The sequence below is a fragment of the Bos grunniens genome, chromosome 4, assembly GCF_055505025.1.
Source record: "Bos grunniens cultivar Pamir isolate PY7600 chromosome 4, Bosgru_T2T1.0, whole genome shotgun sequence".
Taxonomy (NCBI): Eukaryota; Metazoa; Chordata; class Mammalia; order Artiodactyla; family Bovidae; genus Bos; species Bos grunniens.
In genome coordinates, this window is record NC_141168.1 from 34353692 (window position 1) to 34378044 (window position 24353).

At 37.7% G+C, this 24353-nt stretch overlaps 1 protein-coding gene across 3 annotated transcripts in view; it reads left to right on the forward strand.

Annotated features, from left to right (window-relative positions):
- Positions 1–24353, forward strand: part of FAM3C (FAM3 metabolism regulating signaling molecule C) — a 54119-nt gene that overhangs the window by 22503 nt on the left and 7263 nt on the right. For all 3 annotated transcript variants that reach the window (XM_086395893.1, XM_086395894.1, XM_086395895.1), the window contains exons 4-8: positions 9534–9563; positions 10201–10324; positions 19156–19214; positions 21834–21884; positions 24010–24094. In XM_086395893.1, coding sequence (XP_086252019.1) covers positions 9534–9563; positions 10201–10324; positions 19156–19214; positions 21834–21884; positions 24010–24094 — 349 coding nt within the window. The remainder of the gene's footprint in view (positions 1–9533; positions 9564–10200; positions 10325–19155; positions 19215–21833; positions 21885–24009; positions 24095–24353) is intronic.

The window sequence follows — 24353 nt, forward strand, 5'->3', positions numbered from 1 at the left end:
AAGAGATTGGGTGAGGTCACAGTGTTTCTCTGGTTTGGATCATCATCTCTAGTTTGGATGGTTTATTTGGGCATCTCAGAGATGTTCCTGTGTCTATTTCTCATCTTTGATATCTGCCTGTGTCAACACTGCCAGAGGGATTCTCTCAAAACTCTTGAACTTTCAGTATTTCCAGCTACTGCAGAGTAAAATCTAAACTCCCTACCAGGATAGCACTCAGTCCCAGCCTGCTTTTACCTTCCTGACCTGTACTTCCCCTCACCCACTTGCTCTGTCCATGTGAATGTGATCTACAGACACAGACCCTCAGCCTTTGTTCATTCTGATTTCTTGTTGTTCAGTCTCGAGGTCATGTCCAGCTCTTTGCAACACCGTGGACTGTAGCCTGCAAAGCTGCTCTGTCCTCCATTATCTCTTAGTTCAGTTCACTTCAGTTGCTCAGTCGTGTCCGACTCTTTGCCACCCCATGAACCGCAGCACAGGAGGCCTCCCTGTCCATTACCAACTCCCGGAATTTACCCAAACTCATGTCCATTGAGTCGGTGATGCCATCCAAACATCTCATCGTCTGTCGTCTCCTGCTCCTCCCGACCTCAATCTTTCCCAGCATCAGGGTCTTTTCCAGTGAGTCAGTTCTTTGCATCAGGTGGCCAAAGTATTGGAGTTTCACGTTCAGTATCAGACCTTCCAGTGAATAGTCAGAACTGATCTCCTTTAGGATAGACTGGTTGGATCTCCTTGCAGTCCAAGGGACACTCAAGAGTCTTCTCCAACACCACAGTTCAAAAGCATCAATTCTTTGGCACTCAGCTTTCTTTATAGTCCAACTCTCACATCCATACATGACTACTGGAAAAACCATAGCCTTGACTAGATGGACCTTTGTTGACAAAGTAATGTTTCTGCTTTTTAATATGCTGTCTGTGTTGGTCATAACTTTCCTTCCAAGGAGTAAGCATCTTTTAATTTCATGGCTGCAGTCACCATCTGCAGTGATTTTGGAGCCCCCCAAAAAATACAGTCAGCCACTGTTCCTACTGTTTCCCCATCTATTTGCCATGAAGTGATGGGACCAGATGCCATGATCTTCGTTTTCTGAATGTTGAGCTGTAAGCCAACATTTTCGCTCTCCTCTTTCACTTTCATCAAGAGGCTCTTTAGTTCTTCTTCCCTTTCTGCCATAAGGGTGGTGTCATCTGCATATCTAAGGTTATTGATATTTCTCCCGGCAATCTTGATTCCAGCTTGTGCTTCATCCAGCTCAGCGTTTCTTATGATGTACTCTGCTTATAAGGTAAAATAAGCAGGGTGACATATACAGCCTTGACATACTCCTTTTCCTATTTGGAACCAGTCTGTTGTACCATGTCCAGTTCTAATTGTTGCTTCCTGACCTGCATACAGGTTTCTCAAGAGGCAGGTCAGGTGGTCTGCTATCCCCATCTCTTTCAGAATTTTCCACAGTTTATTGTGATCCACACAGTCAAAGGCTTTGGCATAGTCAATAAAGTGGAAATAGATGTTTTTCTGGAACTCTTTTGCTTTTTCAATGATCTAGCAGATGTTGGCGATTTGATCTCTGGTTCCTTTGCCTTTTCTAAAACCAGCTTTTACATCTGGAAGTTCTTGGTTCATGTATTGTTGAAGCCTGGCTTGGAGAATTTTGAGCATTACTTTACTGAGTGCAACTGTGTGGTAGTTTGAGCATCCTTTGGCATTGCCTTTCTTTGGGATTGGAATGAAAACTGACCTTTTCCAGTCCTGTGGCCACTGCTGAGTTTTCCAAATTTGCTGGCATATTGAGTACAGCGCTTTCACAGCATCGTCTTTTAGGATTTGAAATAGCTCAACTGGAATCCATCACCTCCACTAGCTTTGTTCATAGTGATGCTTTCTAAGGCCCACTTGACTTCACACTCCGATGTGTGGCTCTAGGTCAGTGATCACACCATCGTGATTATGTGGGTTGTGAAGATCTATTTTGTACAGTTCTTCTGTGTATTCTTGCCACCTCTTCTTAATATCTTCTGCTTCTGTTACATCCATACCATTTCTGTTCTTTATTGAGCCCATCTTTGCCTGTAATGTTCCCTTGGTATCTCTAATTTTCTTGAAGAGATCTCTAGTCTTTCCCATTCTGTTGTTTTCCTCTATTTCTTTGCACTGATCACTGAGGAAGGCTTTCGTATCTCCTCTTGCTATTCTTTGGAACTCTGCATTCATATGGGTATATCTTACTTTTTCTCCTTTGCTTTGCACTTCTTCTCTTCTCATAGCTATTTGTAAGGCCTCCCCAGACAGCCATTTTGCTTTTTTGCATTTCTTTTTCCTGGGGATGGTGTTGATCCCTGTCTCCTGTACAATGCCATGAACCTCCATCCGTAGTTCAACAGGCACTCTGTCTATCAGATCTAATCCCTTAAATCTATTTCTCACTTCCACTGTTTAATCATAAGGGATTTGATTTAGGTCATACCTGAATGGTCTAGTGGTTTTCCCCACTTTCTTTAAGTCTGAATTTGGCAATATGGAGTTCATGATCTGAGCCACAGTCAGCTCCCAGTCTTGTTTTTGCTGACTGTATAGAGCTTCTCCATCTTTGGCTGCAAAGAATATAATCAATCTGATTTCAGTGTTGACCATCTGGTCATGTCCATGTGTAGAGTCTTCTCTTGTGTTGTGGGAAGAGGGTGTTTGCTATGACCAGTGCGTTCTCTTGAAAAAACTCTACTAGCCTTTGCCCTGCTTCATTCTGTACTCCAAGGCCAAATTTACCTGTTGCTCCAGGTGTTTCTTGACTTCCTACTTTTGCATTCCAGTCCCCTATAATGAAAAGGACATCTTTTTTGGGTGTTAGTTCTAAAAGGTCTTGTTGGTCTTCATAGAACTGTTCAGCTTCTTCAGCATTGCTGGTTGGGGCATAGACTTGGATTACTGTTATATTGAATGGTTTGCCTTGGAAATGAACAGAGATCATTCTGTCGTTTAAGAATTTGCTCAAATTCATGTCCATTGAGTCGGTGATGCTATCTAATCCTTTCAACTTCTGCCATCCCTTTCTTCTTTTGCCTTCAATCTTTTCCAGCATTAGGGTCTTTTCCAATGAGTCACCTCTTTGCATCAGGCGCCCAAAGTATTGGAGCTTCAGTCAGTCCTTCCAGTGAATAGTCAGGATTGACTTCCTTTAGGATTGACTGTCCTTACGACTCTCAAGAGTCTTCTCCAGCACCCCAGTTCGAAAGCATCAATTCTTAGGTATTCAGCCTTCCTTATGGTCCACCTCTCATATCCATACATGACAATTGGAAAAACCATGGCTTTGACTCTGCTGATTCTTTACCTACACATCTTTCTTTCTCTCTCCCCATCATCTGTTAATTGTTCTCGTTTTTCAAAACTGCACGAGTGCCCCTTCTTGGGAGAAATGGTATTTGAGTCTCCCTCTTTCCCTGTTAGATTGTTGCTCCTTTTTGTAAACTGTCAGTTCTACTGCTTAGTACTTATATCTCAATTTGCCCTGATTTTATTCTGCCATAAATTATAGAATTTCTTTTCTTTTATTCTTTACCATGTATTTGGCTTTCCTTACTGGAGAACAAATGTTGGGAGCAGTAATGTCTTGCTGACTCACCCGGCATCTAGCACCAGATGCTATAGATAGTACATGCTGATTGAATGGAAAATGAATGTAGATAATTGAAGATTAGGACTTTTGTGTAGAGAAAGAGTGTTTTCAAAGTAGGATTTGTTTAAGGCTGTGTTAGTTGACAAGCCCCTGATTATCAGCTATGAACAAACACTGAGCTACTTTAACTAAGGCAGTTGTCTGTATTAATTTTCATTTCTCCTAGTGTTAGGAACCTGCAAGTTTTTATTGTATGTGTTTTAGCTATTTAGTTTAGGCATTCTTTGGGCAGCTGGTTTATTTTGTTGTCATAATTGAAGTTGTACTCTGTATCCATCTACACAACCTTATTGGATTCCAATCTACTGAACTGGTGAAAATTTAATTTGTGTGGTTATTTTTAATTCTCATTTCAGAATAATTGAGTAAAAACGGAGATATGGTTGTATTTGTCATTTGTTGAGCATCTAACTTAAATTTAGTTTGGCATTAAGATTGTTTCTATAATCAGTATTTTGAGGACCTCATGAGGTTAACTGTAGTTTTTTGGATGGTGAATTTTTCCCATTTTTCAATTTATTGATTTAATAACTTACTTGATAGTTTATGTAAATTTACATTTGAGTTAATTATATAGTGCTGTTTTAGAAAAATAAGACAAACAGTTCTAGAAAAGACAAATGAAAATTTTCCCTAAAATTAGTTGAATGTACAAATATAAATTGTGATTTTTTTTAAGCAATCTTTAACGAAACTTTTTAAGATAATTATAGATTCATGTGCATTTGTAAGAAATAATATGGAGAGATTCTATATACCCTTTACTCAGTTTCCCATTGGTAACATCTTAAATTCCATACAGTATCACACCAGGACATCAATGTGGGTACAGTCTACCAGTCTTATTTATGATTGTGGCTTAATACAGGATTAGTTTTCAACATGGATACTTAACAAAAATGTGCTGAAAGTAGTCCAGATTATTTTTACATATATTGTTGCCTTCAGTCCTTACTATTCTATTAATTTATTTTTACCTTTTAAATTTAAACCATTGAAATAATATATATGTAAATCACTTGAGCTATTATTAAAAACTAAAGTACAAAATAATTATATTAGGTTTCTTTAGCCTGACTCATTGAAAGACATTCACTGAAAAAACAAATCAGAAATGTTTGTTGTTTCCTTGAAGTGAAGAACTGTATATATTGAAAGACATTAAGAATTAAAGCCATCAAGGTAGTTTGAGGAATTAAGGTTGCAGAAAAGGAGGTATTTTTGTGTTTGTATGCTGTGCCCATACTCTATAACCATCCTGTTTGATTTATGAAATGTTACCTGTTTACCCTCCAGGTGTTACAAATTCTCAGAACTGCAGGCCAGATAGAGGACTTTTGCTTATACATATTGGATAAAATTAGTTTTAATCTGAAAAGATGTTCACAAAGGTTTTTTTTTTCCCTCCTTTGAGCATCTTCTCCCCTTACTCTTACACAAATTAAATGGAAGTAATTTGCTCAAAAGTCTGATGATTAAGAAACATTTACCCCAGATTGTGTCCCAGTAAAGTTTTTAAATTGAATGACATTATTATTTATTTATTAATCTCTCTCAAGTTTCCCAGTCAAACCAGTTTGATCATTTTAGAGGCTCATCTGTGATTTTCCTTCTACCTCCTTTTCATCAGCCACACTCTTCCTTTGAATGTTAGTAGATTATTGATGTCTCTAAGATTTCTCTCATCAGCCCTCTCCTCATTTTAAATCCTCTCTTTGCACTACCTCATCATTTGCCAGTTTTCCGGTTTATATCTTCATCCCTGGTCTCATTTATAGCCGACTTTTAGACTTCCACCCAGATCATCTCAAAGTATCTTAAAATGAACAGGTCCACAGGGAACTCAGCAGCCATCCAACATCCTATCTCCTCGCTAGATAACAAACATCATGAGTGAGAGATAGTGGTTTTTTTTCTTTGGCTCATGTGAATGGATGAAGGAATGCTTCTAAAGGTGGATGTCTGAGAAGTAAACTTGATTCCTGCTTTTATTTCATGCCTCCTTCAGGTCTGTTCCACAGTCTCGTCAGTGTTGCTGCCTTAGTTGTTCTGAGCCCGTCGACTACTTTCAAACCCACAGTCACTACCTTTGTTTCAGCTGCTACCTGTTTTTTACCTGGATTACTTAAGCAGTGTCCCTGTGCTTGTGGACTCATCTCAAGTCTTGAACCCTCTGCAGTCTATTCTCCATTCTGCAGTCAGAAGAATGATCCTGAAAGCTCCCTATCCTGGCTTCCAGCTTCTCAAAGGACCAGTGGTTTTTGTACCTGTGATAACTAGACCTCAGACTGTCCCATTTCGGGGGGGATGCAATATGAGTTTGCCTGCTCGAATGAGATATGGCTTTGAAAACTGATTCTTATCAATGACTGATTATGGATAGGACAAATCCAATCGGTGAACCTATCTGATGTCAGTTTCTTTCTCTTTAAAACAGAAGTGTTAGTGTTAGTTGCTCAGTCATGTCCTACTCTTTGCAACCCCTGGCTCCTCTGTCCGTAGAATTCTCCAGGCAAGAATACTGGAGTGGGTTGCATTCCCTCCTCCAGCGGATCTTCCCAACCAGGGATCGAACCCCAGGTCTCCTGAACTACGGACAGATTCTTTATATTTTAGCCACCAGGGAAGCCCCAAGGTGATGAACAAATCAACAGTACATGATAAAGTACTTGACAGAGTGCCCCATGTATGTGAATGAGCTGTTATATTACCCATGTTCTGATCCCACTGTCTTCTACGTATCTTCCTGTCATAAGTAAGGTATACAAGCATTCCTGATTTGAACAGTGTTCTAACACCTGAGCCTGATAGTATATGTTTGTTTAGGTCTAAGTGAAATTGAGACTTTCTAGTCTACATGCTCGGAGAAGACGATGGCACCCCACTCCAGTACTCTTGCCTGGAAAATCCCATGGACGAAGGAGCCTGGTAGGCTGCAGTCCATGGGGTCGCGAAGAGTGGGACACGACTGAGTGACTTCACTTTCACTTTTCACTTTCATGCATTGGAGAAGGAAATGGCAACCCACTCCAGTGTTCTTGCCTGGAGAATCCCAGGGACGGGGGAGCCTGGTGGGCTGCCGTCTATGGGTTGCACAGAGTTGGACACGACTGAAGCAGCAGCAGCACCAGCAGTCTACATGCTGTTAATCACTGGTTGCTAGTTACTCTCTGATTTTCGTTTTCTTATTTACAAAAATGAGGGCTTTGGACCAGATGGTGTCTAGAATTTATCTTTCCCTTTTATGATATAATTAAGGAAAGTGAAAGAATGAGCCCCAGCAGCTTCATTTACTAATTGATCATTTTTTATTTCCTTCAAATCTTTGTCCTTATCTATGCATGTTCTTAGTACTCACAGATAAAGTTTATTTTTTGCTTTATTCCACGCATTAAACTTTTCCCATGTGACTGCATTGCCTTTATTACTTCAGTGGTACATAGTATTCTGAGTATTCTGTAGAGTTGATGACCTTCAGTTACTTAGTCATCTTCCTGTTTTTAAACATTCACATATTATTTTAAGTCTTAGCATTCTTTTCTGTTCTCTCTTTCAGTACTGGTTTTACAGGAAATTCACAGTTACCGAAACAGTACAGAACTAAAAACTATTTATAGTCAAACAGCTGGCAAGCATTTATGACACCACATGCTTATTGGCCAAATCCAGAAATGGCTATCCACAATACTGTTGATTAGCTGTATTGTATTCTCAGGTGGATCTAATGGTAAGAAACCTACCTGCCAATGCAAGAGACTGGTTCAACCGCTGGGTCAGGAAGACCCCCTGGAGGAGGTCACGGCAACCTGCTTCAGTATTTTTGCCTGGAGAATCCCATGGACAGAGGAGCCTGGAGGGCCCTAGTCCATAGGGTCTCGAGGGGTCAAACACGACTAAAGCAACTTAACATGCATAGCGTGGGCTAAGATCAAATGTTAGTGCTTTTAAGAAGCTCTAAGTGTAGATTTCTAGGTTAAGATTTACTGCATTCAGGTTAAGATTGATCAGGAAATTCTGGCTTCCTTTAACTGATAAATGATTTTTTTTTGAAAAAACCCTCTTAATAATGACCTTTTTTTTTTTTTTCTAATTACACCTAGTACATTGTGATTTTAGGGAAATTAAACCTTCCTACCCTCACTGGCCCTCTTGTGTTCTTCCCACCAAATCTCTCAGCCTAACCTCTGAGATAGATTCATGTATATTATCCAGGACTTCATATGCATATGTATACAACACCATACAGCAGCAACAATTTTTAATAAGGCCATATAAAGGGAACTTTGAAATACTGTATGATATCACTTACATGTGGAAAAAAGATAAACTCAGAGAAACAGAGGTGAAATGGTGATTACCAAGAATTGGGAGAGGGTGGAAGTCATGAGGAGATGTTGCTCAAAGGATACAAATTCCCAGTTATAAGATTATTAAGTTTGGGAATTGAATGTACAGTTTAGTTCAGTTGCTCGGTTGTGTCCGACTCTTTGCAACTGCAGCACACCAGGCTTCCCTGTCCATCACCAACTCCCAGAGCCTACTCAAACTCATGTCCATCACATCGGTGATGCCATCCAACCATCTCATTCTCTGTCATCCCCTTCTCCTCCGGCCTTCAATCTTTCCCAGCATCAGGGTCTTTTCCAATGAGTCGGTTCTTCGCATCAGGTGGCTACGGGACTGGAGTTTCAGCTTCAGCATCAGTCCTTCCAATGAATATTCAGGACTGATTTCCTTTAGGATTGACTGGTTGGATCTCCTTGCAGTCCAAGGGACACTCAAGAGTCTTTTCCAATACCATAGTTCAAAAGCATCAATTCTTTGGTGCTCAGCTTTCTTTATAGTCCAACTCTCACAGCCATACATGAAAGTGAAAGTGAAGTCTCTCAGTCATGTCCGACTCTTTGCGACCCTATGGACTGTAGCCCACCAGGCTCCTCAGTCCATGGAATTTTTCAGGCAAGAGTACTGGAGTGGGTTGCCATTTCCTTCTCCAGAGGATCTTCTCAACCTAGGGATCGAACCTGGGTCTCCCGCACTTCAGGCAGACGCTTTACTGTCTGAGCCACCAGGGAATCTCACAAATCATCCATACATGACTACTGGAAAAACCATAGCTTTGACTAGACGGATCTTTGTTGGCAAAGTAATGTCTCTACTTTTTAACATACTGTCTAGATTTGTCATAGGTTTTCTTCCAAGGAGCAAGCATCTTTTAATTTCATGGCTGCAGTCACCATCTGCAGTGATTTTGAAGCCCCCCAAAATAAAGTTTGTCACTGTTTCCATTGTTTCCCCATCTATTTGCCATGATGTGATAGGACCTGATGCCATGATCTTAGTTTTCTGAATATTGAGTTTTAAGCCAACTATTTCACTCTCCTCTTTCACTTTCCTCAAGAGGCTCTTTAGTTCTTCATTGCTTGCTGCCATAAGGGTGGTGTCATCTGCATATCTGAGGTTATTGATATTTCTCCCGGCAATCTTAATTCCAGCTTATATTTCATCCAGCCCAGCATTTGTACAGTGTGGTGATTATAGCTAGTAATATGATTGGGATTTACATTTATAATAACTGAAACTAAAAAAAAAATGTAAAGGTAAAAGCAAAATGCTCTATCAGTAATAAAATAATGCCCCCATAACTCCTCATGATTGTTTGTAGTAAATTAGGTAGCCTAAAGTTACTTTCTCACTTTTCCTCTAAAGTAATATTCATGTTTTATTTATTGTATGCTAAGTAATAATTCAAACACATTTAATAGACCTATTACCTCTATACATGTTAAAAAGTGATACTTGCCAAGAGCCTTATTCCTTCTAACAAAAATAACTTTTTTTTCCTTAGCAAGGTCAGCATTGGATGCGGTTGTACGTTGTAAGTATTTCCACTCAATATTTTACATATAGTTTATTCTTTTTCTCTTAAGTTATATGGAAACTATTTGATTGGATAGCTCAATATTTTGGGTGTTTATTTATAATGGATATTTTGTTCCATTAATGTTTTTTAGCTTCAGTATTTTAAGTATAGAAAGTACGTTAAAGGAGAATTCCTAGTTAGACTTAGTTTGTGAGCAGATATTCAGTGATGCATCAGGCATATGTGGAGTGGAAATGAAGAGTAACAATCCCAAACCTCCCACATCCTGGCTTTGTAAAATAAACCTTAAAAATAATTAAATTATATTTGCCCTCAGTGAAGATCATGTTACTTGTTCCATTTATATTCATTTTTAGTTTGTTTCCTAGGAGATTGTGTGTGTGTGTGGTGTTTTTTTTTTTTTTTTTTTTTGAGGTTCTTTGAAACTCTTAGGGGAAAAAAAAAACTAGCATGTAGTTTGAAATATATATATATGTGTGTGTGTGTATGTATATATATATATATAAAATATATATATATATCTTGGTGTTTGCATAATGCCCTTTGTGGTTTGAGATATGAAGCAAACTAAACAGAATCTGTTAACATTTTTTTCTTTGGAAAAAAAAATTTTTTTTTTTTCTCTCCAAAGCTACAAAACCTCCCAGATATAAATGTGGAATCTCAAAAGCTTGCCCTGAGAAGCATTTTGCTTTTAAAATGGCAAGTGGAGCTGCCAATGTGGTGGGACCCAAAATCTGCCTAGAGGACAATGTGTAAGTGCTTATCAATTTGGAAGTATAAGGTGCACTATTAAATTTTAGCAAATTGAATCTGAGTTTATTGGATCTTTTGAAAATGTATTGGGCATGCCTTTACTAAAGAAAAGTAAGGAGTCTTAAAGTTCTTAAATTTTGTATGACTGTGATAAGAACATAGCATTTATCCAGCTTCATATATAGATCAGAGTTTTCCTCTGAAAGAATTTTCTATATCCCATCTGATAGTCATAGAAACAGATGGCTATTTAATTTTGATTCCTAAGTAATAGGGGCAAAGTTAATTCATTTAAATTAATTAAAATTAAAGTTCACTTCCTCAGTCATACCAACCATATTTCAAGTGCTAATAGCTACATGCAGCTTGTGCCTACCCAATGTAACAGCGCAGGTAGAAAGCGTTTCCATCACTGCAGAAAGTCCAAGTAGGCTTATTTTTGTCAACTAGACTGCCCTAGATAATGAATGCTTTATCTTACAAACCAACATTTCTCATTTTAAATGTTTGAGTGCTGCCTGCTGAAGTGTGAAGTAGCCCAGTAATAACCTCAAGTCCGTCATGGCCCAGAACTGCTTGCCACTAAACTGAATGGTTTCCTTTATTGAGATGCTCTGCAGAGTATACCTTTTTGGCTTTTTTAGTCTCCTACTCCTGTGTCACTTGTCGTGAAGTTCCTGGATTAGAAAAATGTTCTTTGACCCCTCAATCTAAAGTTGGACACCTGCACCTCACTTCACTCACCCCATCAGTGTTCATCACGCCCTTGCCGTCACACATGTTCTGGGCAGTGTGTACCATATTCTCTAAGTATTCTGATGATCATTTCTAAGTTCCTGGCTCTGAAGTCACAAACCCTGCTTTTTGTTGGTTGCTTCTAATCGGGTCTTGTTTGAAAAATTAGATATATGATAGGCTTTACATAAAATAATATATGTGCCATTTAATTATATAGAGTAAAGAGTGAGGTAATTTTATAGATAGGAGGAAATGAGGCAGTTTTTCCCAGCTTTTTGTCTTTTCTTTTTAATATAGAAGCGCTAACATTTTTATTCTCGCCCCTCTTTTCAGTTAGCTGTGTGTAGGATTTAGCCTCTTAGAATAAAACTTTTACTGTAAAATTAAAAGCTTGAGCCAGGTGATCCTAAGGTCCCTGCTCATTTCCTTTATCCTCATGCTGATGATAATCCATTGTTCATCCGTCGTCCTCTGATGTCTCATAATAGTCTTGCTTTACTGAATTGAAAGCATTTGGCTTTTCGAAGTTTGTAGATTTTGCATTAAGTAACATCCTTCCCATTACCTTAGAATGTTCCATTCCCCCTTTTCACCTTGTTTGGAGATACTTGATTCTGAATAATAAGTAGGAAGTTCTCTTCGAATGCCCAGCCCATTCATGACAGGCCATCTTCATCTTATCTCTGCCCCCTTGAAGCATGTAAGTTTTAATTCAAAGAAGAGATTAAACTAGTAAATAAGAACAGGTTGTCTATTCACAGATTATAAGTTAAAAAGAAGAGAGAAGTGTATTAAGCAGTGGAGTCTGGTAAAAAAAAAAGTATTGACTCAGAGCCAGAGAATTTGGTTCTAGCATCATGGGCGTGTCATGTAGAATTATATTTCAGTTTGTTTAACCATAAAACTGAGACAGGCCACCTGTCCATCCACTTTTCAGGAATTTTTCTGCCATTCCTGTGAGAGAGTGAATAATTGATGGGATTTTATAGTTATGCCCCAGGCCCTGAAATCTAGTCCTTGAAATAGGGGACTGAACTATTGACCAGGTATACCTAGTAGAGAACCGGTAGGGACAATTCAGTCTAGTGCTTTCTTTCCAGTATGTTCTAATTCTGTATTGATTTTTCCATAAAAATTTTAAAGAAGTCTGAATTTTCTTAGCATCATTCATTCCATCCACTTTTTATTCAACAGGTATTTACTGAGCACAGTTCCTGCTCTCATGGAACACACAGTCTGGTAGGGAGAAGGATATTTAAGGAGTAAATGCAAAGAAATAGTTAGAAATTGTGGCACACCCTGCCCAGAGCAGCAGGGTGTGATAGATACTGATGGGGGCAGTGAGATGAGATAAAGGTGTCCAACTTTAGACTGAGTGGGTCAAGGAATGTTTCTCTAAAACAGTGATATTTAGTCTGAGAATTAAAGGATAAGAAGGAAGACCGCCAGGGGAAGACCATTCTAAAGAGCAAGCTTGAAGGCCCAACGTGGGAAAGAGCTGGAGAGAAGTGGATAACGGCCAGGTCGTTGGAATTTATAGGCCGTGCAGAAAAGGAGATGAGATCTTTTTCTGAGAGTGTTGAGAGGTTGTTGAAGGTTTTCAAAGTCTGGCATGTCTTCACTTCATTTATATTGAAGAAAATGATCTGACTGCTGGATAACATGATGAGAGAAGTAAGAGTAGACAGAGCAATTGGAGGGCCTTTCCCAGGTGCTGGCACAGTCTTTCGATTCCCCCCCTGCCACACACAGTTGGCAAGAGACTTGTTTGCATGTGTGCTCACTGAAATATGTAAGTGGATCCAAGAATACATAAGTAGAAATTTTAATATTTTCCTACACATGCTGTAAGTATACACAAACTCATTTTGCAGACTACTAGTCCAGATCAATGCTTCTCAGTGGGGGCAGTTTTCTCCCTAGGGGAAATTTGTCAAGGTCTGTGGACATTTTGGGGCATCAAAGTTACGGAGGTGCTGCTTGTAGAGACTAAGGATGCTCTTAAATTTCCTACAGTGCACAGGACAGCCCTTCCTCATGAATTATCAAACCTATAATATCATCGTAGACTAAGATTTAGAAACCCCAATACAAACAAAGATTAAAATAGGGTCATGGTCATGGTTTAAAGGACAAGTAGATGCCGTCAAGATATATTATGGAGATTAGATGGATTTCAAACTTCTCATTAGTTAGAAATATTTAGAAAATCCCAGGTATAAATATGAGGTGCCACATGATACATGAATTATAGCTTTTTTTTTTTTTTTTTTTAGAGAAGTGGGGATAATTTTTTTAGATATTGGGAATAATACTTCATCTTTTATTATAGTCTTAATGTTTGTACACAAGTTATGTGGTGGACTATTTTGAGGGATTTTTTTTTTCCACATTGACGAGCAAGATAGGATTTTTGGCTGGGAGGACCAAAAGATAAAACCAAGGATATGATGTAGGTACTTACATAATCATTTTAAATGTAACTATATAAAAATATAAGAACCATTCTAAGCTCATGAGTGGAAAAACAAAACAGCCAGCCAGCCAGCTGGCTAGATTTGACCCATGGGCTGTAGTTTGTTAAACCCTTCTCTAAACAAATCATTTTAAGGCATAATAGCTGGAACATGTTGTAGGTATTTGAAACAGAACTGTATTCAAAGGTGTAGAATCTGTCTATAGAGTATTTAATCATTTTCTTTAACTATTTGCCTGCAGGTGTGGAGTGGTGGGAGGAACCTTCATATTCATGAAAGAGAAAAAAGTATTTCAGCTTGTGTTAGTACTGGGTGACTAACCTGTGTACATTTAAAATCTTCACTGATTTGTCCTTTGCTGGCTATAGGTTTCCCCTGATGGAAGTTTGGTTTTTAAAACCTGATAAGCTACTGCCCTCTTGTGGGAAGCCCATGTCACCATGTAGCTCTGTTGCCTTTCTTCCTCTCTGATGTACACAGCTGCTGCCGCTCACTACAAATGATCTCTCCTGGAGAAGACACCGTGATGCTTAATTATAACTCTAATGGTTGATTAATCATCACTGTGGCTTCTTCACATTAGTGACGGCTATAACACATTTGCAAAAGGAATAGAACAGATGTACTTCGAAACTTCCCTGTTTTATGCAACAGTCTTGTTTGGTACTTCTTACAGACCACCTTTCAAACCTGGTTTTGCACACATGTAGAAAAGATCTATGTTTTATTTAACTATTCCTGGGTCAGGAAGATCTAGAGAAGGGATAGGCTACCCACTCCAGTATTCTTTGGCTTCCCTTGTGGCTCAGCTGGTAAGGAATCCACCTGCAATGTGGGAGACCTGGGTTTGATCCCTGGGTTGGGAAGATCCCCTGGAGAAGGGAAAGGCTACCCACTCCAGTATTCTGACCTGGAGAATTCCACGGACTCTATAGTCCTTGGGGTCACAAGAGTTGGACACGACTGAGCAACTTTGACTTTGACTTTGACTTTTTCAATTTTACAGAACAAGTGAAATTTTGAAGGCAGATTCACAAGTATGAGTAGATAGTCAAATGCTACTAAGTCGTGTCCGACTCTGCGTTCCCATGGACTGTAGCCCTCCAGGGTCTTCTGTTCATGGAATTCTCCAGGCAAGAATACTGGAGTGGGCTGCCATTTCCTTCTCCAGGAAATCTTCCTGACCCGGGGATAGAACTCTGCATTACAGGCAGATTCTTTACCATCTGAGCCACCAGGGAAGCCAAAATTTTACAAATCAAAATTTTATGCTTTTCCTTTTTCAGTAGATCTTGGAGTAGAGTTTTTCTTTTACTTTTCAGTTTTGAAAAAATTACAGAAATCGCAGGCAGTTGCAAAGGTAGTACAGAGAGATCCCATGTGCTCTTTACCCATTTCCCCATGGTTAGATCTTACAAAATGATAGTACAGTATCAGAATGGAAACTGGCAATTAGTACAGTGTCTGTGTATAGTTAGGACTAGAGATCTCTTCAAGAAAATTGGAGATATCAAGGGAATATTTCATGCAAGGATGAGCACAAAGGACAGACACAAAGGACCTAACAGAAACAGAAGAGATTAAGACGAGGTGGCAAGAATACAAAGAAGAGGTTTACAAGAAAGGTCTTAATGACCTGGATAAGCATGATGGTATGGTCACTCACACATCCTGGAGTATGAAGTCAAGTGAGCCTTAGGAAGCATTACTACAAAGAAAGCTAATGGAGGTGACGAAATTCCAGCTGAGCTATTTAAAATTCTAAAAGATGATGCTGTTAATGTGCTACACTCAATGTTTGAGCAAATTTGGAAAACTCGGCAATGGCCACAGGACTGGAAAAGGTCAGTTTTCATTACAATCCCGAAGAAGGACAATGCAGTGACTGTTCAAACTATTGTACAGTTGTGCTTATTTCACATGCTAGCAAAGTAATGCTCAAAATCCTTCAAGCTAGGCTTTAGCAGTTTGTGAACCAAGAACTTGCAGATGTACAAGCTGGGTTTAGGAAAGGCAGAGGAACCAGAGATCAAATTGCCTACATTCATTGGGTCATGGAGAAACCAAGGGAATTCCAGAAAAACACCTACTTCTGCTTCATTGACTTTGAATGTGTGGATCACAACAAACTGGAAAATTCTTCAAGAGATGCAGTACCAGACCACCTTACCTGACTCCTGAGAAAGCTGTATGCAGGTCAAGAAGCAGCAGTTAGAACCGGACAGGGAACAACTGACTGGTTCAAAATTGGAAAAGATGTACAATAAAGCTGTATATTGTCACCCTGCTTATTTAACTTATATGCTGAGTACATCATGCAAAGTGCCAGACTGGATGAATCACAAGCTGGAATCAAGACTAACCTCAAATACACAGATAATATCACTCTAATGGCAGCAAGTGAAGAGGTACAGAGAACTTCTTGATGAGGGTCAAAAAGGAGAGTGAAAAAGCTGGCTTGAAACTCAGTATTCAAAAAATTAAGATCATGGCATCTGGTCCCATCACTTCATGGCAAATAGAAATAGAAAAAGTGGAAGCAGTGACAAATTTTAATTTCTTGCACTCCAAAATCACTGCAGATAGTGACTACAGCCACAAAATTAAAAGATGCTTCCTCCTTGGAAGAAAAGCTATGACAAACCTAGACAGTGTATTAAAAAGCAGAGACATCACTTTGCTGACTTTGGTTTGAGAATATTGTATAAATAGAATCATATAATATGTAAGCATTTGAGATTGGGTTTTTTTTTCATTCAGCATAATGGTCTTGAAATATTATTATGTATTAATAATTTGCTCCTATTTTAATGCTGAGTAGTACTCTGTGGATATACCACAGTTTAGCTATGGCTCACAAATTTTAATAAGCTGCATTTTCAGTGTGTTTTTCAATTTTTCACTTCAGGCTTCTTTGACCCATAGGTTATGTTAGAAGTATATTGCTTAGTTTCCAAATGTTTGGAGAATTTCCTGTTATCTTTTATTGTTGATTCCATTGTGGTTGGAGACACATTTGATATGATTTCAGTACTTCTAAATTTGTTGAGGTTTACTTTATGGCCCATGATATGGTCTATCTTAGTATATTCTGGAAGAATGGGTGCTTGGGAAGAATGTATATTTGTCAGCAAGTAGAATATTCTTTAAATGTCAATTAGACCCTGATGGTTAATGCTGCTGTTGAGTTCTGTATACTCTTTTTAATTTCCTGTCTTTCAGCTCTTGAGAGAGGGATATTGACATGTCCAACTGTAGTTGTAGATTTGTCTTTTTCACCTATGTGTTTTACCTGGGTTTTCTTCACATGTTTTATACCTTGATTGCTTGGTACACATACTTGGGATGGCTATGTCTTCTTGCTAGATTGACCCTTTGATCATTATGCAAACTTCCTCTCTGTCTCTGATATTTTTCTTTGCTCAGAAATCTATTTTAATTGATGTTAATATAGCCATTCCTGTTTGCTTTTGTTTAAACAGCTTTATTGAGATATAGCTCATTTACTGTACATTTACAGTACATTCATTTAAAATACACAGTCAATGGATTTTAGTATATTCACAGATGTGTGCACCCATTACCACGGTCAGTTTGGGAACGCTGTGTCCTTTAGTTATTGTCCTCCTGCTTCTTTCTCATTGTGCTCTGCTGTTACTTAGGTAACTGCTAAGTTTACTTTCTGTCTCTATAGGTTTGCCTATTTTGGACATTTTATGTGTGTGTATATATATATATATATATATAATATGTAGGGGTTTTTTGGTGATCAGCTTCTTCACTAAGCACAGTGTTTTCAGGGTTCATCCATGTTATAGTATATATCAGTACTTCACTTCTTTTATGGCTGAATGATAGTCCATTGTATAGATATGTCACATTTTGTTTAGTTTCATTCATTTCATTTCCATTCATTAGTTTGTAGACTTCTGGGTTGTTTCTACCTATTTCTTATAAACAGCATGTAGTTAAGTCCTATTTTAATCCACCATCCCAATTTCTATCTTCATTGGATATTTTTGACCTATTTATACTTACTATAATTATTGATGTGTTCAGGCTTAAGCCTGCCATTGTATTACTTTCTGTTATCTGTTTTTTGTTTCTGTTTTCTTTTACTGCCTTCCTGTGAGTTATATGAACATTTCTAAAGACTTTTTATTTATTTATTGTGTGTATCTCTTTGTATAGCTTTTTTAGTGCTTGCTTTTGAAATTTACAATCTGGCCCATAACAGAAAAATTTTGCTGACTCAAAGTCTAGACTTAAGAAAATGAGGGAGAAAATGTTCATTGTCCAGAGTAAAATTAAAAGTATGTTATGTTTGTAGATATTAGGAATAGCACAAAAGTTGAGGAAGTTATCTTTCAGTGAGTCAACAAAAACATCACTCACATCATTGACAGACAAGTGAAATTCTAGCATATGTCTTTATTGTTCACTGTTTCAGGTTTTTCTGACTTTGTTTTATTCTTTAAATGAAATAACATGCAACATTTGTGTTGGAATTTTACTTGTTCATCACTTGCTACCATAGGTTAAGTAAAATGAGTTCCATGAAAATCATAACACATTCTGTGAGAATCAGTGGCTAAGTGAAATTTATGATCAAGTATGTATTTTATTATTTGGAAATTGTGTGCTTCAGATCCTTTCTGTCAGTAAAAATTATAATAAACTTACATTGTTGGTTGAGAATGTAATTATTTCAAATAGGTAAGAGATAGAAACAGTCTAAATATCTGTTGATAGATGGATAAAGGACAGACAGATGTATCATGTATGAGTAGTGTGTATTCACATATATGCATACTCACTTCCCCACCACCTCAAACCACTTCTTAATCATTTAACAGCACATCACTGTGAATTTTTAGAATAAAAGGTACCTACACTTTTAGTTTAATAATTTTAATTCAACAAACTGAACTGATAAAAAGCAAATATTTTTCTCGTACCTTCCATTTCACAGTATTTATTATCTTTACGTAATGGTCTGTGAGCTGCCCGCGGAGGTTGATTACCGCAGAATGACATTGCAAGTCTTATAGTTCAATGCTGTAATTATATGAATACAGTATTCCTGCTTCTGGGTATTGAGAAATTTTGCATCAGTAATCACTAAGAGAATGTTCACAATTAAGTTAAATCTTACTTTCAGAGTATAAAAGATTTTGGTAGCATCTCACCTCTGTTTCATGTCATATTAACTTTGCAGAAAGGACACTAGAGTTTACCCTTGTTTATTCCCTTGAGAATGGTGCAGGCTGTGAGCATAACGTCCATGTGTTTGATGGATTTTCTAAAATGATGTTTCATAATCTGATGCAGGGCAGCAAGAAAGAGTCTAGTATTTTGACTGTAATACTTTTTAATATATATTTCTATTTGTGAAATCTTACTTAAGAATGTTGCTTTTAAATTATTCAGTGTTAGACTGTCTTCTCTGACCTGGTAGAGACCTTTCAGTCTCCACTGTGGTATTAAACAGCTGTGTGTATATATAACATTCCCAACTGGTTTTTTTTTTTTTTTTTTGGCATGAATGGCTTTCCCTGATGGAGTTTATGTGCAGTATCTTAATTCTAAATTTGTCTTAACTTTTCCCCCTTCAGTTTAATGAGTGGTGTTAAGAATAATGTTGGAAGAGGAATCAATGTTGCCTTGGTAAATGGTAAGAATAATTATTTTACCTTACAAGTATGGTAGATATAAGGGTATAGTGGTATATAGGTATATTTATATGGCCCAAAATAAAACAGACTCTTATATCAAGAGATCAGGTAAGAAAGACTCAAGCTTGACATTAAAGCTCTCCCCCGACCCTCCCACAACATCAGCTATGAGTAGAGATGAGACACTGCATTTCAGTGTTTATATCATGTTCTCTTAGAAGCATCCAACTTGCTGTGCAGCGTATAGAGAGCCTCCCATGAGATTGTCAGGGTACAACATTATCTAACAATTGATGAATTCTTGCTGTAGATATTGGAATCCTAACGTAATATGTCAGAATGATCTCTGTTCGTTTCTAAGGCAAACCATTCAGTATCATGGTAATCCAAGTCTATGCCCCGATCAGTAACACTGAAGAAGCAGAAATTGAACGGTTCTATGAAGACCTACAAGACCTTTTGGAACTCACACCCAAAAAAGATGTCCTTTTCATTATAGGGGACTGGAATGCAAAAGTTGGAAGTCAAGAAACACCTGGAGTAACAGGCAAATTTGGCCTTGGAATACTGAATGAAGCAGGGCAAAGGCTAATAGAGTTTTGCCAAGAGAACACACTGGTCATAGCAAACACCCTCTTCCAACACCACAAGAGAAGACTATACATGTGGACATGACCAGATGGTCAACACCAAAATGAGACTGATTATATTCTTTGCAGCCAAAGATGGAGAAGCTCTATACAGTCAGCAAAAACAAGACTGGGAGCTGACTGTGGCTCAGATCATGAACTCCATATTGCCAAATTCAGACTTAAATTGAAGAAAGTAGGGAAAACCACTATTCAGGTATGACCTAAATCAAATCCTTTATGATTATACAGTGGAAGTGAGAAATAGATTTAAGGGCCTAGATCTGATAGACAGAGTGCCTGATGAACTCTGGACAAGAGGTTTGTGACATTGTACAGGAGACAGGAATCAAACTATCCCCAAGAAAAAGAAATGCATAAAAGCAAAATGGCTGTCTGGGGAGGCCTTACAAATAGCTGTGAGAAGAAGAGAAGCGAAAAGAAAAGGAGAAAAGGAAAGATATACCCATATGAATGCAGAGTTCCAAAGAATAGCAAAGAGATAAGAAAGCCTTCCTCAGTGATCAGTGCAAAGAAATGGAGGAAAACAATAGAATGGGAAAGACTAGAGATCTCTTGAAGAAAATTAGAGATACCAAGGGAACATTTCAGGCAAAGACGGGCTCAATAAAGAACAGAAATGGTATGGACCTAACAGAAGCAGAAGATATTAAGAAGAGGTGGCAAGAATACACAGAAGAACTGTACAAAAAAGATCTTCATGACCCAGATGATCACGATGGTGTGATCACTCACCTAGAGCTAGACATCCTGGAATATGAAGTCAAGTGGGCCTTAGGAAGCACCAAAGAATTGATGCTTTTGAACTGTGGTGTTGGAGAAGACTCTTGAGAGTCCTTTGGACTGCAAGGAGATCCAGCCCATCCATCCTAAAGGAGATCAGTCCTGCGTGTTCGATGGAAGGACTTATGTTGAAACTGAAACAATAGTACTTTGGCCACTTGATGCGAAGAGCTGACTCATTTGAAAAGACCCTGATGCTGGGAAAGATTGAAGGCAGGAGGAGAAGGGGATGACAGATAATGAGATGGTTGGATGGCATCACTGACTCAATGGACACGAGTTTGAGTAAACTCCAGCAGTTGGTGATGGACGAGGAGGCCTGGTGTGCTGCGGTCCATGGGGTTGCAAAGAGTCAGACACGACTGAGCAACTGAACTGAACTGAACGTGATATAGACTGACACGAATGCGGGTATGTAGAATGACAGAAGGTGCTGGAGTATTTCATATGGTGTGGGGTTGAATGAAGAGTCAGAGTCAGTTGTAATTTTTCAGTATTGTCCACACTGAATCTTGAACATCTCAAGTGTTCTTGAAAAATCACATCTGAATATATGAACCTGTGAAATGAGACCCAGCTGCATACTTCTCTTTTTGGCACAGTCACCCTCTGAAGAGTCACCCTCTGGGGAGAAGAGAATCCACACCCACCTTCTCTAGTTCATACTGTAGGAAAATAATTTCTATAGCTTTCACAATGAGAGAGATATTTTTGTTTCTAGTTTCTGCATTTTCCTTTGTATAAAAGATTCTATGCATATTTGTCCAATTGATAGCAAATAAAACGTTTTAAAAGAAAATTAAATACAAATTTTTTTTGCAAGATTGCTTTAATAACAGAAAATAGCATGGATTCATTTTTTTTAAGGTTTATGTATTTGTGGGTAATTTTTAAATAAGGGAAGACAGTAACACATAAGGATGAAAAATATATAACTTTAAATTTGAATTGTCTAAAGTCAGTAGTAATTTCTGTTTGCTACTCTTCAGCTTACAAAATTAATGAGAAAGTCCTATTCAAAAATCACCCTTTTAGAAAAAAATTTTAGATGCATGCAATTCAAATTTTAAGTATTTGTCATAATAATTCTCTGCTAATGGATTCACGTTGGACAAGATCATATGTCTTATACAATGTAGAGTATATTTCAGTTATGTAATTTGCTATGAATTCAATCTCTTTTAGGCAAAACGGGAGAACTAATAGACACCAGATATTTTGACATGTGGGGAGGAAGTAAGTATAAATTACGTGTAACTGTTCTGTTGCTTGCACTAAATCATACCAATATAATGTAGTCCGTTGATGAGAAAATAATGGTACTATTTGGTTTTCATTTTGTTTCTTTTCACTGAATGTCCAGCTCATATTTAAATGATTAGTCATACCGGATGCACTTCACTTTTTTATAAAAATTGTTGGTGATGTGTAATTAAGAGCAGTCATAATCACACTTGAGATTTGTTAAAGTCTGAGTCCTGTTTTCTGCAGGACAACTAATTCAAAGCTTTAGGCTGCTTTGGGTTTCTGTCTGAAATTTCTAAAAAAAAAAATAAGTAATTTGAAGAAGGGCTTAACCAGTGTAATCGTGTTGACTTCACTGAATTGATTTTTTTGCATAAAATTTTCAGTCTCAAAACTAAGTTCATAACCAGGATTATTATTCAAATAGATGAATATTTGAGAGAAGGAGTAGAATTTTCTTTCCAGTTTACTGTACTTAGAGCAGTCCACAGATAATCTTCCTAATTTGGCAGTTCCAACGAGCAGGTGGAAATTAGTCACCAGCCTGCAGAGGGAAGGACCTGGCACCTCAAAGAAGGTGGTGCCTGAAAGAGAGACTTCTTCCTCAAGTCTAAAGGAAGGCCAACACTGATTTAACTGTTGATTCTTTTCTAAGTTGAGGCTCTCCCCTGCACCTCCTCATCCACTTTACGAATTCCCTGGAAGCCAGCAGTTGTTAGGCTTCCCAATTTTATCTTGTTCTCAGACCATTGAGCTTTTCTAATATTTCTTCAGCCTGTAATGAGATGCCATGTATTATTTATTTTTTAAATGAGATCAGAACTTTTCATGGTGTCAAAACATGTATGTTGTCAACTTAAAATGTGTCATCAGTTTTAGATTCTAAAGGAATAATTGTTTCTAACAAAATTTATCACATGGAAAACCTCTTCTAAAACTGTTGTTGAAATCAGTCATGTGACCGGAAGCTCTGGTATTTCATCTCAGGTCAGCAAACTACGCTGAAAATACCCCTCAAATTTAGAAGTAGTTGCCATCTTTAGTTTTAAATAGAAGTTATTTGTTAGCTGCTCTGTTACATTTTTTTCTGAATTAAAAACACTATTACTTTAAGATAGAATCCAGTTTTAGAGAAATCTTTGGAACCTTTGCTGTGGAAAGAAACTGAATAGTTTTGAAGTAGTATTAGACTTGGGCATTTAGGAATCTGACATTGTAAGGAGTTCAAGATGTAGAATGATTTGTATTGATAGTTCCCAATCAGCCTCTTTGGTATCACCAGTTTATAGTCACCAACATGGTTTAATCCTTTGTGAATCTTAATACTGCAGATGAAGCAGGTAATGACTACAATATTTGCCTTAATTAGCTTGACTTTTAGTGATAACTAGCTTACATTTCTTCCCCTAGTTTATAGTAGGTAGATATTCCCAGAAGATTCCTTAAATCACTATGGATGTATGTACACTTGTCCCACAGTATCTGCAGGGGACTGGTTCCAGGACCCTCTACAGACAGCTCGTAATCTTCAGGTGCTCAAGGTCCATAATTGGCCCTCCGTACCTGCAGTTCTGCATCCTCGGATTCAACTAAATGAGGATCACATGGTACTGTAGGATTTATTGAAAACAAATCTGTGTATAAGTGGACTCCTGAGCTCAAACCCCTGTTGTTCAAGGGTCAGCTGTGTACATATTTATATATATATTTTTTAATTACAGATCCTTTTGTGCAGTAAATAAAAGTTCTCTTTTTTAGAAAAGTATCTGTGCAAACAACTTTACATATACTCAGGGAGTCCATGAACCTTTCTCCTGTCTCCTAAACTTCTTACTTGAAATCATGTCATACTTTAATATGCTATGGATTTTTCATTTAGCCCCTGGAGTATCAGTTTGAAACACACACAGGGTGAATCAGAATTGGGAAATTTTAAGTTTATATGAAACTTAATTTTTATCCTGTTCATAAGATTTCTCTTTTGGTTTCTCTACATTAGAAATTATCAATTTACAAACACTTCATTTTTTGTACTGTTAAGTTCTAAGAGATTATCATGATGGTTAGTCATTAAAAAAAAAAACAAAAACACTTAACCCTTTCTGTTTTTTTTCAGATGTGGCCCCATTTATTGAGTTTCTGAAGGCCATACAAGATGGAACAATAGTCTTAATGGGAACATATGATGATGGAGCAACCAAGTATGTAAATTTCAAAATATATGCAACTTTGCAGATCTATAATTTATAATAACATAAGCAAAACATTTTCAACGAAAAAATTTATAAAACAGTCAAGTAATCCAACTTTCAGATAAACACGGTTAACTTTTAAAAATTTTACTTTCTGTGTAATTATCATTCATCTCTGATTGCGAAATTAGAGTCACATTGCACATAAAGTTTGCTATATTCTTTTATGTTCTGTTTTTAACAACTGTAAATTGTTTTCTCTGACAAT